At 29.5% G+C, this 18,143-nt stretch overlaps 1 protein-coding gene across 1 annotated transcript; it reads left to right on the top strand.

Moving 5' to 3' along the window:
• The first annotated feature begins 7,917 nt into the window (after nucleotides 1-7,917).
• Nucleotides 7,918-9,727, top strand: LOC124831004 (arogenate dehydratase 3-like). The gene has a single exon (XM_047304888.2). The coding sequence runs from the start codon at nucleotides 8,342-8,344 to the stop codon at nucleotides 9,617-9,619; it is 1,278 nt and encodes a 425-aa protein (XP_047160844.1). The 5' UTR covers nucleotides 7,918-8,341; the 3' UTR covers nucleotides 9,620-9,727.
• The last annotated feature ends 8,416 nt before the right edge of the window (nucleotides 9,728-18,143 follow it).

The following is an 18,143-nucleotide window of genomic DNA, read 5'->3' on the forward strand; positions in this document are numbered from 1 at the left end:
AATATTTTCTTTATTGAACTTAGATATTTTCTTTTCGTAATATTTTCTCTAATAATCCAAAATAAACTTTTCTACAAAAGTAATCACGATTTTATTTTTAAAAAATATTTTAAATAGTGGAAAGAAAAAAACTATTTAACTTATCTCTCGACTTTTAAGGATATAAAATTATTGAATGTGGTAAAAATATAAATTCTTAATTGAGATTTAAGAAAAATAACTAAATATCTCAAATATAACATTAAAAAGATAGAGTATTTTATTATCGATTTTAAGACTGAAATTTGATTATCAACTTATATCACTGTGATCAATCACTTAATGTATCTGAAGTATTATTTGTTTTTGAATATTTTTTCACATGATTTTATTTTTAAAAGATGTTATGTTGTCTCGTATAGCAAGATCTTATAGAGGGTGCACTGTCTTGGTAATTCGCTGTGCGAATTAGTGCGATGTGCGAATTACCAGAGAGTGATGCTCACTGTTTTTGGACTCGTCATGGCGAATCCTGTCGCTATGCGACTGGTGGTGGTCTGGGATCACTGCCCATTTAATTCGAATAACGAATTAGGGACGCTATGTGAGGGTTTAAAGACTGGTAATGTGTATTAGAATTTTAGTTTAGCATAGCACACAAACTTAGTACGCTATGCGAATGAAAAATAAATATTTAAATCGTCTTAAATTCTGATTTTTACAATATATTAAATATAATAGAAACATAAATTAAATGCAAAAATTGCTTGAAAAAATTAAGTTATTAATGTTTAAATATGATATTACTTGTTATATATATATATATATATATATATATATACACACGCACACGTATTCCTTTTCTTTTTCGTATAAGACTTCTGAATGAGCAAAGAGAAGGTCACGTTTATTTAGCTTTTTAAATTATAAAGTAGTAAAAGAAAAACTGCTCATACCTATGACGTTGTAATTTTTGTTTGGTCATATAATTAAACACGAAATACACGTATAATATACACGTGGAACAAAGCAGAAACTGCCAGATGTCAATGAAGTGAGTTAGGAGTCTCGCTGTGTTTGCTGCATTTTCTTTTTTATCTTTTAAATAAAAATGACCACTTTAATGCAACTTATAGTTTAAATTAATCTATACTTGTATTGAACGGTTTACAAACACTTTTGCTCATTTTTTAGTCGAACTTAAAAACAATTTTCATTTTTTTCTTCATAATGTTTGCATGAGCACTATTATATGATAAATCAAATATATTTAATGAAGTATTAAATAGTTTACGAATCTTATAAATATTAGTAGACATCGTATATTTAGTATAAAACTTGATGTGATGAAAAATTATCTTCAAAAGTGTAATGCAATTAAGAGTTTTATTTTCTTCAGTTTCTTCTTTCCGTCTTTTTATTATATAGCCACTTATAATAAGATATTAAATTACAGTTCTACAAGTTATACTACTTGTTACACTAATATATCATTTGTGATGTAATTTAGTAAACATTGCTTTAAAATATATATTATATATATGGATACGTGTTTTTGTCTATTATCTATCATTAAGTTGGAAATACAATAACTTAATTTTACTTTGTAATGATTTACTTTTATCATTTTCCACACGTAAAAAGAAACAGAACTCAATCTTAAACTTACAAGTTAAGTTTGAGATGTTTGTCATAGGAAACCAGTCTTAGAAGAAAACCAGTTCGAATCTATCCAAGTCATAAGAATAATTTAAAATTCTTCTCTAATACCTTTTGAATAAATCATCTTGCATGTTACGTAAAAAAACTATTGGGTTTGTTTACATGTTGAAAACATTAATATTTTTTGTATTTATTTAAGGTTTTTGTTAAGACTTTCTACAACTTCCCTAAAACTCATATTATATATCTAAATAATTCATAATGCTTAAATTTATTCAAATAAAGCGTATTAGGTCTTGATAATTTCGTGAAAATTTAATAAGTTATTTCGATGATATAATGATATTAATATTATTTTAATATTTAATGAGAAATAAGAATTATAATTGATTGTTATTTAATATGCGTTAATTAATTAAATAAGCAAGAAAAAAATCATAATAACAGATAGCAAACTATTGTTGGGTTTATTTTAAAATTGTAAACTCTTAATTTATGTGACCAAGACAAATTTTATCCCACTCTTAATTTATGTGAGTAATTTCTGAAAATGGAATGTTTTTAAGAGAATTCCTCGTAAATTTAATATGTTCTTTTTATTTTTGTATAAATAAGTCTATGCATATGAATTATAATGAGAGTTGAAGACAGCATTAAATGAATATCTACTTATAAATTATGCCGTCATACTTAATTTAGTAAATAAATAAAAAAAACACATATTAATATTAAAGTGTTGAAATGTATCTACTCTTGTACACATTATTATGTGTTTATATGACTATTTTTCAATCAATTATATATTTTTCTATAATAAATTATTAAATACATTGACATCTTAAATTATAACAATTATATAATTAATAAATATATATTAGAGATAATAACATTATATGATTAATATAATACAGGGATAAAGACAAAAAATATTAAGAGGAAAAAGTGAAAGAAAAGTGAATAAGATGTGCAAAATACGCTGTCAAAGGCACGTGAGAGACTTTAACGAGGTCAATAACGGCGGTCTATTTTCAACTTTAAGACCCTGAAAATATATTTTTAATTTGAAATAAGTTTTCGTTTCTCAATTTAAAGAAGGTTTTTAATCAGTAAAAATAGAAAATAAATATTGTATAAATCTCATATATGAAATTCTAAGATTAAAGAAATTCTCAAATTTAATGCTTTGAAGCTAAAACTATACTCTCTTTTTTTTTCATTTTTGATAGAAGCAAAAATATAAAAAAAGAGAAAAGAATGACTGAAAGATGATATTGTTTGAATTGAATAAAAAACAATAAAATATGAAAAGATAGTTGTTAATTTGATTGATGTTATAAAATATATGAATGAAACCAAATCAACAAAAATTCATAAAAATTTAATAAATAAAGATATATATATTTAAAAATTAAAATATTTTTAAATAAATTAATTTATAACATATAAAAATTTAAATAAACCAAATTTATTTTGTAATTATTAATTATTTATTTTATTATACAAATTATTATAATTATTTAAAAAATAATAGATTATAAATATAATCTATAACATTAAAGAAAACATAAGCGATTATATATTTTTCCCTTCAAATATTTTTTGAGAAAAAGTTTCCAATATCACTTCTTATTTTAATATTTATTTTCTCGTTTTTTCTAATTCTAAGTACGGTATTCTCCGCCGAGGAAACAATTTACTACAAGGTTAAAAATGTAATTAAACTTTGAAAAATTATATTATAATTTTCTTTTTTTATTTTAGTCTCTGAAGTTAAAATTTAGTAATATTAATCCAATTTTTAAATTTACAATTTTTATAATAATTTAAATAAAAATATTATATTAAGTTACGTTGAAATTGCAGATTTTTAAAATAAAATTTAAGGCCTAAAATTTCAAAAAAAAAATTGGGAAGATCAAAAGTACGGACCAAACATTAAAATTACTTCAAATCACAATTTTGTTCTATTAAAAAATGACAATTTATTCTCAAACTTTTCATTATGTATGAAAAAGAAACTTTCATAATGTATGAAAGGTTGGTTTTTGATTATGACAAATAATATATTTTTCTTTAAATCTTTCACGTTTATTTTTAATTTTATGACTTTCCTCTCCACAAATAATGAAGATAGTTAAAAATTACTAAATAAAAAAATTGGCTTCATTAATGATAAAGAAATCAAATAATTTATTTAAAACAAACTTTACCAAAAATATAAGGGATTATAAAATCAATTTATTCTTCTTTAAAAGTGATTTTTCTAGTTTGAAGAAGCCGTAAATATTGTTTACCCTCATGAGATAAAGTGCTTCCCCTTCCTATGATGTAAATTTAAGCATCTATAATTCATTTGCATACAATTTGGACAACCTATTTTACTTGACATTTTCCATGTTTTCTGTTAAAGTTTTTTCACTTAGTTTAAAGGATTTTGTTACACTTAGTTTTAATTTTTTTAAGAAAATATTTTTCTTTTAATAATTTTTTTTTATAACTTTTTTACAATTGATTCGTTTCAAATATACAAACTAATAAAACAGTGACACATAATTTATTGTCAAAAAATTATTAAAAAAATTATCTTATTATCCTTCTTCTTTTTTTTTTTTAACGGGCTAGGTGTGAAACAAAAGGATGCTTTAGTTTACAAGGTTCTAGGTAGAAGACTTCAGTGGAAAAAAAGTTGTCTCTGTTCTGAAGAAATGGAGATGTTGTTGAAAAAAACTAACGTTAAGTTTGCGATACTTTTAATAAAACACTTATAGCTGCCTACAAGTATGAGTCCAAAAATTATTGATCTTAATAAGACTAGCTTTTAATATTTGTCTTCTTAATTAAAAAAATTATTTTAAAAAATAGCAGCTTAATTTATTTAATATTAGGTTTCGTTTGATTTAATTTTAACATGGATTAGGCCACGAGTCACTACCAAACTTTTCGGATATTTTTATCCCTACGTACCATTGGGATTTAATCAAGCACATTATAATCAGAAAATGAATGGAAAAGGAAATAATTAATTTTAATATAGCATTTTAGATGATGAATGTGACGTCAACTTGGGTATTTAAAACAATGATTAGGTTAATTTGAGTTAAAAAATCATGTTCGTCATTATTTCACGAAGCTAGTTACATTCATAAATGCGACAGAACTAATTGTTTGTTTAGTATCATATTTAGGTTTAAGTTCTCAAATCACATTCATCATTATTTCCTAAATCGATAACATGTTACTTAAAACTCATTTTATTTTCTTAATGAAAAATATTTTGTATAATTGTTAGTCCGAAAATTTACGGATTAATCTTCATAAACAAAAATTTTAAAACAACTATGTACAAATTTTGTAATAATAATTTTGGTTTGAAGTTTCACACCCTCTTAATTATATTATGTACAATAAAATTAAAATAAACTAAATATCTACATCAAATAAATATTGTAAAGTTTAACATTTTATAAAAAAATTACATAAAATAAATTATTATTTAAACTACTGAAAAATTATAACAATTAACCGATTTAAAATGTAAGTAAGAGAACTTGAATATGAAATGCAGAAATAACAAAATAAAAGAATTATAATTGGCTAAAAAATTAAAATATAAGGATTTTTCTTTTACAAATTATGTATACTAATTAGTCTGTGTGCTGTGCCAATTAACATGGCATGAATATAAATATATCAAAAAGTTAAAATATTAAATTCCCTGACATTTTATTAGTTTACATGTTTTAATTCGCATTACCATCCCTATAAAAGAAATAGTTTAGTTACCTGGTAGAGCTAATTTTATCACCAAGAAAATAAGTGCTTATTTTTCGAAATTCACCAATTTTTTTTTTTTTTGAATTCGAAGAATAAGTTCTAATTTTATTCAAAAACTTTAACAAATAGTTTAGTTTTTTTTCTGGTCCAAATTCACCATTTTTTTTTCATTTTCTGTTTTTACTTAGTTTCATAGAAAAAAATTCCAATGAGTTAAAGCTGTATAGTTGTTTCCTTTTAAACTACGTATATATTTCTCAGCACGCTGACGACTTAATAAAGAGTAATTTATATCCTACAAGTATTGAGTGTAATGTTATAATTTTTACATTATTTTTCAAATTCTCATCCTGTAATTATAACAAAATATTAAATAAAAACAAACTCCTTAAGTATTATAAAACTACTATACTGATTTGCCAATATAAAAAAAACGAGATAAAATTTGATTAAGAATCATTCTTTAAGAAGTATAGATTATTGTTCATTTATTGGATCTTAATGTTATAATATAAATGATTGAGTTATTTCTTAATTAATCTTAAATCATTCTTTAGGTCAATTTATGTTGATACATAAAAGAAATTCACACAAAATTCAAAATTACGGTAGTGAAAATGAATTTATTTTCTACTACATTTTTATTTTATTTTCTAGTACTTCAAGTTTTAAATTCGACAAGAAATATATATTTTGAATAGACTTTCAACTAAAATATTGATATGATAATTTTTTTAAAATAAATAAAATTTTTATTTATTTTGAGGTGTCAATCTAAATCATAGTTTTAAATATTTTTTTATTTTTGACCTAAAAAAGAATGTAATAGTAGAATTTTATAAAATTAAATTTAACATCGATCTTAATTCATCTAAAAATTAACTTTATTCTGACTATAACCAATATCGATTATGACTCAACTAAATATTGACCTTAGCATGATTAAAGTCAATATCAATTTAAACTCGATTAGAGTTTAGTCTTACAAAAGTCAACAACAAAATATTAATAAATAATCACCAATTTGTACATAATATATTTCTTAAGACATAACAATTTGAGAATTTTCCTCTTGACATGATGCAACACTTTAAAAAAAAATTGTTTCATAGTACTTAAAGTTTAAGTTTTAAATTTGATAACTTTTAAAGAAAATATATATATTTTTTAGTAGACTTCGAACTAAAACATTGGTATTTATAGTAGGATTCTATTAAGTATTTTTTTAACGTTATTCTTTTATTGTATGATCTTTTTAAATAAATAAGGTTTCTATTTATTTAGAGGTGTCGATCTATGATCATAATTTTAAGTGTTTTTCTATTTTTGACCTGAAGAAAAATTTAACAGTATAATTTTTCAAAATTAAGATCAACATTGATCTTAACTCATCTAAAAATTAACCTTAGTTAGCATGACTATTACCAGTATCGATAATGACTCGGTCAAATATTAACCTTATCATGATTAAAGTTATTATCGATTCAGATTGGATTAAAGTTTAGTCATACAAATGTCAAAAAAAATATTAATAAATAATCATCATTTTACGTCCAATATTCTTCGTAAGACATAACAATTTCATAATTTTCCTTTTTTGACACAATGCAACATTTGAAGTTCTAATAAAAATTTTCAAATGTCACTTTTAGTTAAACCCTTTTACCTTATTTGATTTAAAATTGGTAGAGTGTATACTGTCATGATAAAACATATTAGATAAAGTTTGATTAGGATCATAGTCCATAATTCGAAATATCAAATAATTTAATAATTATCATAAAAATAAATGATTAAATTATCCTTTAATCAAATTGTACTCTAAATTTACCTATATTAATCTATAAACAAATTTATGTCAATTTTGAGAAGATATTTATTAAAATATTTAGGATTAAAAAGAGAAAAAAAAAGTGTTTGCTTTATAGTATTCCAAGTTTTTTGCTTTACGAATTTGTTTTGTAGTATTTCAAGTTTTTAGTCTTACAAATTTACTTTCTAGTACTCTGAAATTTTAGTGTCACAAATTTATTTTCTTATACAATAAGATTTTGAGTTTTTGAGAAGAATCTCTATAAATACAACACAATTCAATCATAAAAGAAGAACAAAACTTAAATGCTCTTATTTGAGATTACTTAGACTTTCTGTCAAACAAATACAACAATACAGAATGAGGAAATTGATTTACAAACTAATTTATTATATGCATTTAGTTTTGGATTTTAATTTAATTCACTAAGAAACATTTTGTTTTTATTGTATTATAGAATAATAATTTTCATACCGAAACTTGATTCAGACTTATGCTTGATAAATGATAAGACAATTTAGACATTTCTTAGTTTTACCTACCCGTGATTTCACCAGCTTCATCACAGACCTAAACTCGTTCAAATAATTCTTGTATCTAACCGCCCTAACTATTTCATATATGGAGCCATTACATTGTCCATTGACTCTTCTCTTTGCTTTTGCAGAAAAAGAAATAGACAATTCATTTATATATTAATTTGGCAATTATATATTTAATTTTGTAAAAAATGTCCAGAGAGAAAGGAACACGTGGAGAAATGAGACGTGGAAACAGAAGAAAGAAAAAAAAAAGTAAAAGTGAGAATAGGATGGAAATGAGGGTAGGTGTGAGATTGACCGAACCACCACAAATACCATCCATCCATCCATGAACCCATCCTATCCATCCCATCATCAACATCATCATCATGACATGTTATGCAGCTTCACTACCCGTTTCCTCACCTTCCAAACACCCACTAACAAAATATATAAAGAGCATAACCACCCTTTTTCTCTCTCAGCTTGAGGTTCCCTTCTCCAAAGAGAACACCAAGCTTCACCTAATCCACTCCAATACTTCTCATTCTAGCTCTTTTCTATAGTCATTTTTCCTGCTACACACATCGATATGCAGACTCTTTCGCCCCCAACTTCCAACGCGCTTAACCTCAACCACGTTGTACGCACGCGCCGCCTCGTACCAACCCGACTCTCCGTCAAATGCGCTTACGCGTTCGAACCGGCGAGGTACGGGGTCGGCTCGAGCCGAGCCGATTGGCAGAGCTCTTGCGCCATCTTAGCCAGCAAGGTCGTTTCTCAGGAACAGGCCTCCTCAGCTGACAAGAACGGTGGCACTGCCGACCACGTCGCCGCCGTTAACGGTCACAAGGCAGCCGTGAGCGACTTCCAACTCGTTCCCATCGGTAACCTTGCCGAGGCTAACAACAAGCCGCTCCCGCCGAAGCCGCTTACAATCTCTGACCTCTCCCCGGCGCCGATGCACGGCTCGAAGCTCAGAGTCGCTTACCAGGGCGTTCCCGGCGCGTACTCTGAGGCCGCAGCAGGGAAAGCCTATCCGAACTGCGAGGCCATCCCGTGCGACCAGTTCGAGGTGGCGTTCCAGGCTGTGGAGCTTTGGATCGCCGATCGAGCGGTTTTACCGGTGGAAAACTCTCTCGGAGGCTCGATCCACCGCAACTACGACCTCCTACTTCGCCACCGCCTCCACATCGTCGGCGAGGTCCAGCTCCCGGTCCATCACTGCCTCCTCGCCCTCCCCGGCGTTCGCAAGGAATTCCTCACGCGCGTAATCTCGCATCCGCAGGCGCTCTCTCAGTGCGAGCACACGCTCACCAAACTCGGCCTCAACGTGGCGCGCGAGGCCGTCGACGATACCGCCGGCGCCGCCGAGTTCGTCGCCGCAAACAACCTCCGCGACACCGCCGCCATCGCTAGCGCGCGGGCGGCGGAGCTCTACGGCCTGAACGTGATGGCAGACGGCATCCAGGACGATCCAAGCAACGTGACGCGCTTCGTTATGCTGGCCAGAGAGCCCATCATCCCCCGCACTGACCGTCCTTTCAAGACGAGCATTGTTTTCGCGCACGACAAAGGCACCTCCGTGCTTTTCAAAGTGCTTTCCGCATTTGCGTTTCGCAACATCAGCTTGACGAAGATCGAGTCGCGGCCGCACCGTAACCGTCCCATTCGTCTTGTCGATGACGCTAACGTGGGAACCGCAAAGCACTTCGAGTACTTGTTCTACGTTGATTTTGAGGCTTCGATGGCTGAAGTTAGGGCTCAAAACGCGCTTGCAGAAGTTCAGGAATTCACCTCCTTCTTGCGAGTGCTCGGAAGTTACCCTATGGACATGACTCCCTGGACCCCTTCCTCCCCACGACATTGATCTCCATTGTTTCCTCTTTCTTTCTCTTCCATATTCTGAATTTTGTGAATAAAAAAACAAAACAAAAACCTCATTATTTTTATCACACACCATACATTTTCATTGCTATTCTCTTTCTTTACTCGCCTGCTTTTCCTTTTCTTTAACACTTAATAGAATACGTGGTGCTGGAGCTTCCAGCACCTTTTAAACACATGATTGTACCTACACCCCATTGCTCACTATACTTCGATGTGGGATTCGTCATCTTCTTTTTTCTTGTCGTTTTCGTTTTCTTCAAATGCCTCCACTTTTCCTTCTCTACCAACTACTATAGGAGAAGTGGCTCATTGAATGGATGAAAAGCTAACGTATCAGTAATTACGACTTCAAAATAATGATTTATAAAATATGTATATAAATATATCAAATTAAATTTAATAAGACAGACAACGTAACATCGAGTATAAAGCATGAAAATTGGATTTTTTTTTTCAAAGGATTGTCCTTCCTTAGATATTTCAATTAAGCCTGCAAATAATTTCGCCCTCTTTTTTTGGAGGTAGAAAGAGTGGGGAATGGCAGAATTTTCCGAAATTTGAAATAGAAAAAGTAAAAAAGAATAAATAAATTTGTATTTCTATAAGCAGTTTTTTCTTTCTTTTACTTTCTCTTCGTCAAGCAAAACAAAGTAAACTGTTATCAGTGTTTATTGTCTTTAAAACTTTCTTACCTGAAAAATGCAAAAGGCAACAACTATTATTATTGAACCCTTTTGAGTAGAAGTAACTTTATAAAATATACAAGCTAAAAGTTACGGCATTTATCAGTTTTTGTTTTATATAAAGCTAGGCACGTGCATGATGATTCTCATGATATTTTCTTTGTGTATTTTCTTCCTATCTTTTCCCTCCTATTTATATTTGTAAAGTTTACATGCGTTTTTTACTTTTAAGACAGCAAATACATCTTAAATGTGTTATTTTATAAAACAAACAACAAAATTTGTAAGAAGGTTAATTTATTTCTTTATACTAAAAAATTGAAATGGGAATTTAAACAAATAAGCATGCGTAGATGATTTTACAAGAACACATAAAAAATTCCCATATAGACACCGTAGCCTTTGATATAATTAGGATTCAAAAGTAAAAGTAACAAGTGGAAAGACGATTGTTGTCGTGGGTCATGTTGGGTATATACTTAATACAAAACAATTTCCTGAGATTGGGTATATACTTAATACAATAAACCTTCAAATTTTAAAATTATTTCCCTAATTTATGTCGTTCTTATTTAAATTTAATATAAAATATTTAATATGATACTATTTATTGTTCTGATTTTAAGTATTTGGAGTGATATTGTGATGATTTTGTTCTAAACAGATTCCGAGTTAGGTATTGTTCTTTTTTAAAATTGAAACTCCTTTCAATTTTGTCTTTATGAAAGAAAAAAATATATTTAAATTTTTTTAGACTTCCATCTTAAACAATATAAAATTTTTAAATAAGAATACTTATAATTTTTTTATTTATATATTATTTATTTACTAAAGATGAAATTTTTACCTGGTTTGAATTCATTCATATTATACACTCTCCTTATGTTAATTTGAATTCTCTAATCACTCTTTATTTTTTTTAAAACATCCAAATATTTAAGTTAGTGGTAGAACTTCATCAAATCAAATGGATGATGAATTTGTTAGGGTATAAACAAAGTCTCACATCGAATAAAAGAAGAGTTGAACATAAGTTTATATACACATAGATACCTCGATTGGTAAGAGACATTTTTTAGAATGATACCAAAAACAAATTATAATATTTTACTAGTGTGGAGATATGTATGTATATCAAACCTCCCGAACAGAATTATCACAAAAATCACATGTATAAACTTCAAATAAAAATAAATTATATGTCATATTTTGATATTTTCTACAAAAACTAAAACTACCCATTTCCATTCAATCTCACAACCAACCTTTTTCTAGTGACTACAAAAAAAAAAGAGGACATTACAATTATTTTCGGGTGGCCCACGGTGATTTGTGACCATAATTTGCAAATATTTTTCCTTTTAAACATGTTTGGGCATCAAAAGCAGTGGGGCACACGCACACACACAACTTGCAAGCATGAAAAGGAAGTGTTGAATATTACTCCCAAATAACTACACAGTAGCAGTACCCCATCGTGGTAGGTTTTTGTTATTATAATACATAAATTAATGCATAATTAAGCTTCAAAATAAAGGCTAAGCAAGATTACTTGGTGTGTAAAATAGAGAGCAATATATGTCATATGTGTAAACTTATTTTTCTTTTTTATTACTTTATTATAGATTTTGTTTCATCTTCAAGTTTTCATGTTTTTTATTTAAAACTAAATATATTTTTAGTGTCTAAACTTATAAAATTAAAATTTATTCATATCATAAATTTTAATATAATTTAGTTTTTACACTTAAAAAGTGAATATGTGTATTTTTTTTTAGTTTAATTGCAGTAAATTTTTTTAACTCAAACATAAATTTGAAACACAAGAATTATATTTTTCGTTTTTAAAATTCAAAGATAAGATATATTAAAATTTAAAATATTAACTAATTTTAATTTTACATATAAGTTTAAGTTTAAAAATTAAAAATAGTATAAATTTAAAAATTAAAAACTTATCTAATAATTTTATTTTTAAATAAGATGACCTAATAACGTAAGTAAGGTAATGAGAATGGTCACCAACCGCTGGTGTAAGATGTCAACAGAAATTCACTGTTCAAGATTGATTGCTAAAGCAAAGAAGTCAAAAGCTGAAGTGCAGAATGAGTTGTTTTTTCGTGGCTTGGTCGTTGTTTCTTTCTTTCCTTTGCACCAACCAATTCCAATTTTTATAATCGACTCCTTCTAACTTGTACTATTTTTTAAAAGCCTCCTTTTATGAACTCATCAACCCCTGACTTATAATAATTAATTATTTCTTATCACATCATCCTTCACTACATTCTTTTATTCTTCACACATATGGCCTTTGCTTCTTTGGATTAAATGGAACTCAAAAGGAAAAAAATTATTGTTTGAATTGAGAAAAGAAAGTAAAAGGTTTGTAACAGAATATATTTTACTATACACTCGTAAACTATAAATTATAGTTGAAATAATTTTTAAATTAAAATTAAAAAAAGAGATATAAAACTTGGATTGAAAATTAAATATGTGATTTGATTAAGGAGAAAATAAGAAAAACAACTATCATTGGAATAACGAATAAATTCACATTTTTTGCACGTTTATCAATGTAAACGTTGAGTAAAGAAACGTGAAAGAAAAAACAAAGTTTTATATGGATGATATAGTGCGTGTGATAAATTTATTTTGAAAATAATTATATATATATATTGAAAAAAGGTATAAAAATTCTTTAAAGCATTGTAAACATATTATTATTATTATTATTATTGTGTGAATATGAATTTAAATCATATTTATTAAATGTTGTAAAATACAAAAATTATAAATTATCATCATAAATATTCATAAAATATCGGATATGATATGTGTCGAATATAAACATGTGACCTACACATCAAATATGTTTAGATAAATTTCTATAGCTAAACTTATAAAATGAAAATATATAATCTTTTATAATATTTTTATTTGATGATTAATATATTAGTGAAATATTTTTAATAAGTTTAAGATGTTTTGTTAGTATTTATTGAAAATATTCATTAGTTTTTATTTTTATTTTAGTTTAAACAATTTAATAGAGTCTTTTTCGTCATATTATCATTAATGATAGATAAAGATTTAATGATTTCACTTAAAAAAGATAATAAATAATCTAAAACACTAATACATGTATCTTTTCTTTTTACTTTAAACTTTTATTTACAAATTTTGAGGATTTTTAAGATTTAATAGTGAACTTTACTTTTCATTAGTTTTGATGTTAATATATTATAGTATTGTTCATCCCATTAGTTAAATTAAAGGTAAAATTTTTTCAATCTAAGCTTTCTAATTCATTTTCTGAATTTATGCTTAATTTATCCAAACTGGTGTATGGTCGGCGACCAAACTTTTTCACTAAGTTGGTGTTAGACTATCCAGACTAGTATGTGATCGACCAACCTATTTGATGATTGGTCAACTTCAATGACATACACTCTAGATTGATACGTAACTAGTCAGACAGTTTGGTGTTCGATCGATTTCGTTGATTTATTCTTTAAACTACGACTTAACTATTACAACTAGTTAATAACTTGATGATTGCCCGAACTTGTTAATTGACTATACCAAAATTATACTTAACTATTCGAACTATACGATAATATGGTCCAACTTTTATTGTAATTCTTGGTGCTGTAATATACTGTGAAACTTTTAATAGTGGCATCACTCATTTGATAGTTTTTTTTTTATCAATATAGCATTTTTATCAACCAACATGTCCTTAAGTTTAATTTTGATAATTAAATTTATCACTACTAGGGAAATCTCTTTAAAAATTATCTTCTGAACTAAAAGAAATGTAAGGATCAAAGCTAAAAATCCAAATAATAAACTTGTTTCAGTATAATAGTTGAGGCCGAGATGCAAATCTGATGAATGACGTCCTCTCCTTCCAGCAATGTAGTTATCCTTACGTCTTCTTCCTGCACAGGACTCTTTAGGAAGAATGGAGTGGGTACTGCGAAGGTACTCCGACGCTCAAGTCAGAAAAAAGGAATGATAAAACTTTTTAGTTCAATAACGGAAGAAATAATATTTTCTCCTTTCTCCTCTATATTCAGCAAAACATCCCTTTTTTCCTTCTGATTTTTCATATTTAACCTAACAGTAAGATAAATCGTTTACCTAAAAATCCAGTTGGTTGGAAAACTCAACTGCTTGCAAAACACAACCGCTTGGTCGTACTTGATATTGGGTTAGTTGGTTTCGTGATTTGCGACATCATGGCCAGATATTTCTAACCACTTATTCTTTAGTTTATCTGGATTAATTGATCCAGTTTGACTAAAGTTGACCGAACGTCTGTTGACTCTTACCTTTGATTGGGTTGACGTGACCCTGTGAACTAATGTTGACCGTTTGGTTTAAGCAACAGACGATCGCTAAAAGACGATCGCTGGACGATTAATGTTAGGAGCGACAATGACGAGCATATGATATGACGATCGTTCTGTCTAGCAGGTTGGCGATCGTTCGGGAATGATCATATGATAACTCATTAATATGTGACATGTTTATTCTTCGTGGTCGTCTGAATTGCCAGTCGATCGACTCAGATATCCTACCACACAAAACTTAATCAAGAAATATAATTCATGTAAATTATTGCGTTGTAGTCTTTTATTTTTCATGTGGTTGTTTCTTACGCAGTGAGTGAGTGGAGCATAAATCAAATGATTAGGTGAATGACAGTGTTTAATCAATGGATTTGTAACCACCGTGTTCCATTCAACTCAACTTTTCCTGTTTAAGTTCAATGTCTGAGTGTTTATTTCTGAAACTTTATGATTAAAAAATAAAAGTTTATTTCTAAAATATTATTATAGAAAAACATTGATGATGTATGACTGAGGAAAGTGCCACAAATTTTCTGATTAAACTATAAAGGATCGATCTCTAAAATGTTTAACACCACCATTTACTTTACATAATCAAAATTTCAAATTATTAATTACATTAAAACAATTTTAAGTAATATTATATATATATATATATGTGTGTGTTTTTGTTTTTGTTTTTGTTTTTGTCGGTGAGAGAGAGAGAAATATCTTGTATGTTTAATTAATTTAAAATATAAAAATAAAATAATTATGATCATTGTTTTTTCGTGTATGATCAAGTATAATCTAATTTATTTATTTAATTTAATTAGTTGAATTGTGTTTGTTTTTTTTATTTAATTTTGTAATAAAATAATTTTATAAATAATATTATATCTAGTATGATTTTGATCAAGTTCATGAAATTTGAAGTTCACTAACTTATTAATCAACCTAATTCTAATTACACATATTAAGTAAAATTCAATTCTATCCAAGTCTACAAAAATATAATTAAGTTGAGTCGAGTTTACTGAATTTATAAATTAGATATAATTCACTTATAATTATGAATGTCAAAACGGATCAATTTATTATATTTTTTGTTTTGGTTTGCTTGATTCACCATTATAAAAACGTGTTGAAAGTTTCTGCCATTTTTTTTAATTTGTTTACCGTATACAATTAAAACATGGTTAGTCTTATAAATATTTTATAACTTTAATTAATTAATATGTTTAATTAGATAAAGTAAGATGTTTGCTAGTTTTACGTATTAAAACATTTTTTATTATCAATAATTAGAATTTCATTAATAAAAGATTTTGGTATAAATTATAATATTACAATGTATTTTTATTTACATCTTTCAAATAAAACATATTACGAAGTTTTAGTGTTTTTCATTTTAATTTTGATATATCAATTTTAATAAAATAGAGAAAAAAAGACCTTGTGCTCTATCCATCATGAGAAATTTTGATTAAAATAATATCACTAGAACACAAATTTCTCCACTAACATATTATGTCAAGTACTTAATAACACTTCTTTCAACTTTTCAATATATCATAAATATGATCAATTAAAGTATTTTGTTTCAGTAGGGATGTAGAGACCAAAATACGAACCTAACAACCTTGCTCCCTTTCTCTCTGGTGCTGGTTTCACTGTGTTATATTTCTCTTTCTCTTCTCGGATCTTCGTAAGCAAAGTGGGCTGGGTACCTGCAAAGGCACTCCGACGCTCAAGTCAACAGGGGTGTTGTTCGAAATATGAGAAATCTCAATCAATTTTCTCTTAGGGGAAAAACGTACCTTTTTTCTGGTGTGCTTCGTATATTTAAATTAACATAATAAACCGTTTACCTGAAAATCCGGTCAGTTACTGAAGTGGAAGTTGTAACCGTCGAATTGTGCGCTGTCACTGAGTCAATTATTTCCACGATATATGGTCGTGATTCGCGGCGTTATTCAGTCAAGGTGTGTAACTGCTTAACTGCTAGATCACGGTGTCACATTCTGTATGTCGATCATCATTCGTGTCGACCTAAGTGGATGACGCGTCGGACGTATGTCTCATGTCGCGACATCGCTTATGCGGTTGTCTGTCGAGCCTCTGTATGTCGATCATCATTCGTGTCGACCTAGGTGGATGACGTGTCGGACGTATGTCTCATGTCGCGACATCGCTTATGCGGCTGTCGAGCCTCAAATGGTCGAGAGCGTCACGTGGTCGTAAGCTATTACGGTTGGTTATCAAGTGATCGACCAAGCTGTGTGGTCGAACGTCATTACAGTAACCTTCAGTGGTTGTTACTGGTTGACCGTTGGGTATCCTATGGTACATGCCCCCCAAGTCCGAGTATATGGGTGACAAAGTTACGAAGGACTTTGAATATTGTTTGGAGAGTCGAGGGGAGGTGGAGAAAACGAGGAGACGTGGAGTAGACGAGGAGTCGTTGAGAAAATGAGGAGACGTGGATAAAACGTGGATGACAGCTGGGTACGGCGTTACGAATTTTAGGGTTTTCCCGCTCCTTTAGGGAAGTGAAGAGACGCGAATTAGTAGCCGTTAGATCAAAAGAATCCTACGGCGCTTGACGAATAAACCGTTTTGGCTTCTTCAGCACGATTCAGAAGGGGTTTAGGGTCACTTTTGCAGAAAATCAGACATTGAGAGCGTGTACGGCTAGCGAGAGTGCTTCTTCTTCCGTCAGTCTCATTGCCTGCGTTACTACGAGAATCAACCAGGTAACCTTAAAATCTCTTTCGTCTTAGTGTACTTACTATTGATCATGGAAGGGAGGGGGCAGGATACTGGGGGTGAAACGCCGGGGCCGTCATCTACGGTGGAATGTGCCGCAATTACTACAGTACCGTATGGGGAGAGAGCCTTTGTATATGGAAACGTATGTGGTGAGGGTCCAGGGGGACGCATGATATCTCTGATTAGCGGAGATGAATACGCCTGGGCGGCGCGTGAGGTAAAGGAACTGAGGAGTCAATTTAGGAGTAGGGCCATCCTTATGGATTGGATTGAGAATAGTTGTGTGTTGAGGACCCTAGGGTATCAGACTTGTGTGAAATTGGTAGCGTGTCGGGAGGATGAGAGGGTTTGTCATGGGAGGGAGAATGCTGCTGATGAATTTTTTTACTGTTATGCTGCGTTATTCTACGATTTGTATGTAAGATTGCCGTTCACCACTTTCCAAATAGATGTTTTGCGAACCTTGAATGTTGCACCTAGCCAACTGCATCCCAATAGTTGGGGATATGTACAGGCCTTCGGAGTGTTGTGTGGGGTGTTAGGAATTAGGCCTACTGTAGGCTTGTTTTTATACTTCTTTAGATGTCGCCCGCTTGCGACGAAGGGGTGGGTGTCACTGATTTCAGAACCAGGTAACGCAATTTTAGAGCTTTACCTGCAATCGTATAGGGGTTTTAAGGAAAAATTTTTTAAGGTGTCGATCACCGATGCT

Source organism: Vigna umbellata, chromosome 6 (assembly GCF_029865625.1).
Source record: "Vigna umbellata cultivar VRB3 chromosome 6, Vumbellata_1.0, whole genome shotgun sequence".
Taxonomy (NCBI): Eukaryota; Viridiplantae; Streptophyta; class Magnoliopsida; order Fabales; family Fabaceae; genus Vigna; species Vigna umbellata.

What these genes read in the sequence shown, in the direction of transcription:
- LOC124831004 (XM_047304888.2), top strand. Translation starts at nt 8,342, where the DNA reads ATGCAGACTCTTTCGCCCCCAACTTCCAACGCGCTTAACCTCAACCAC.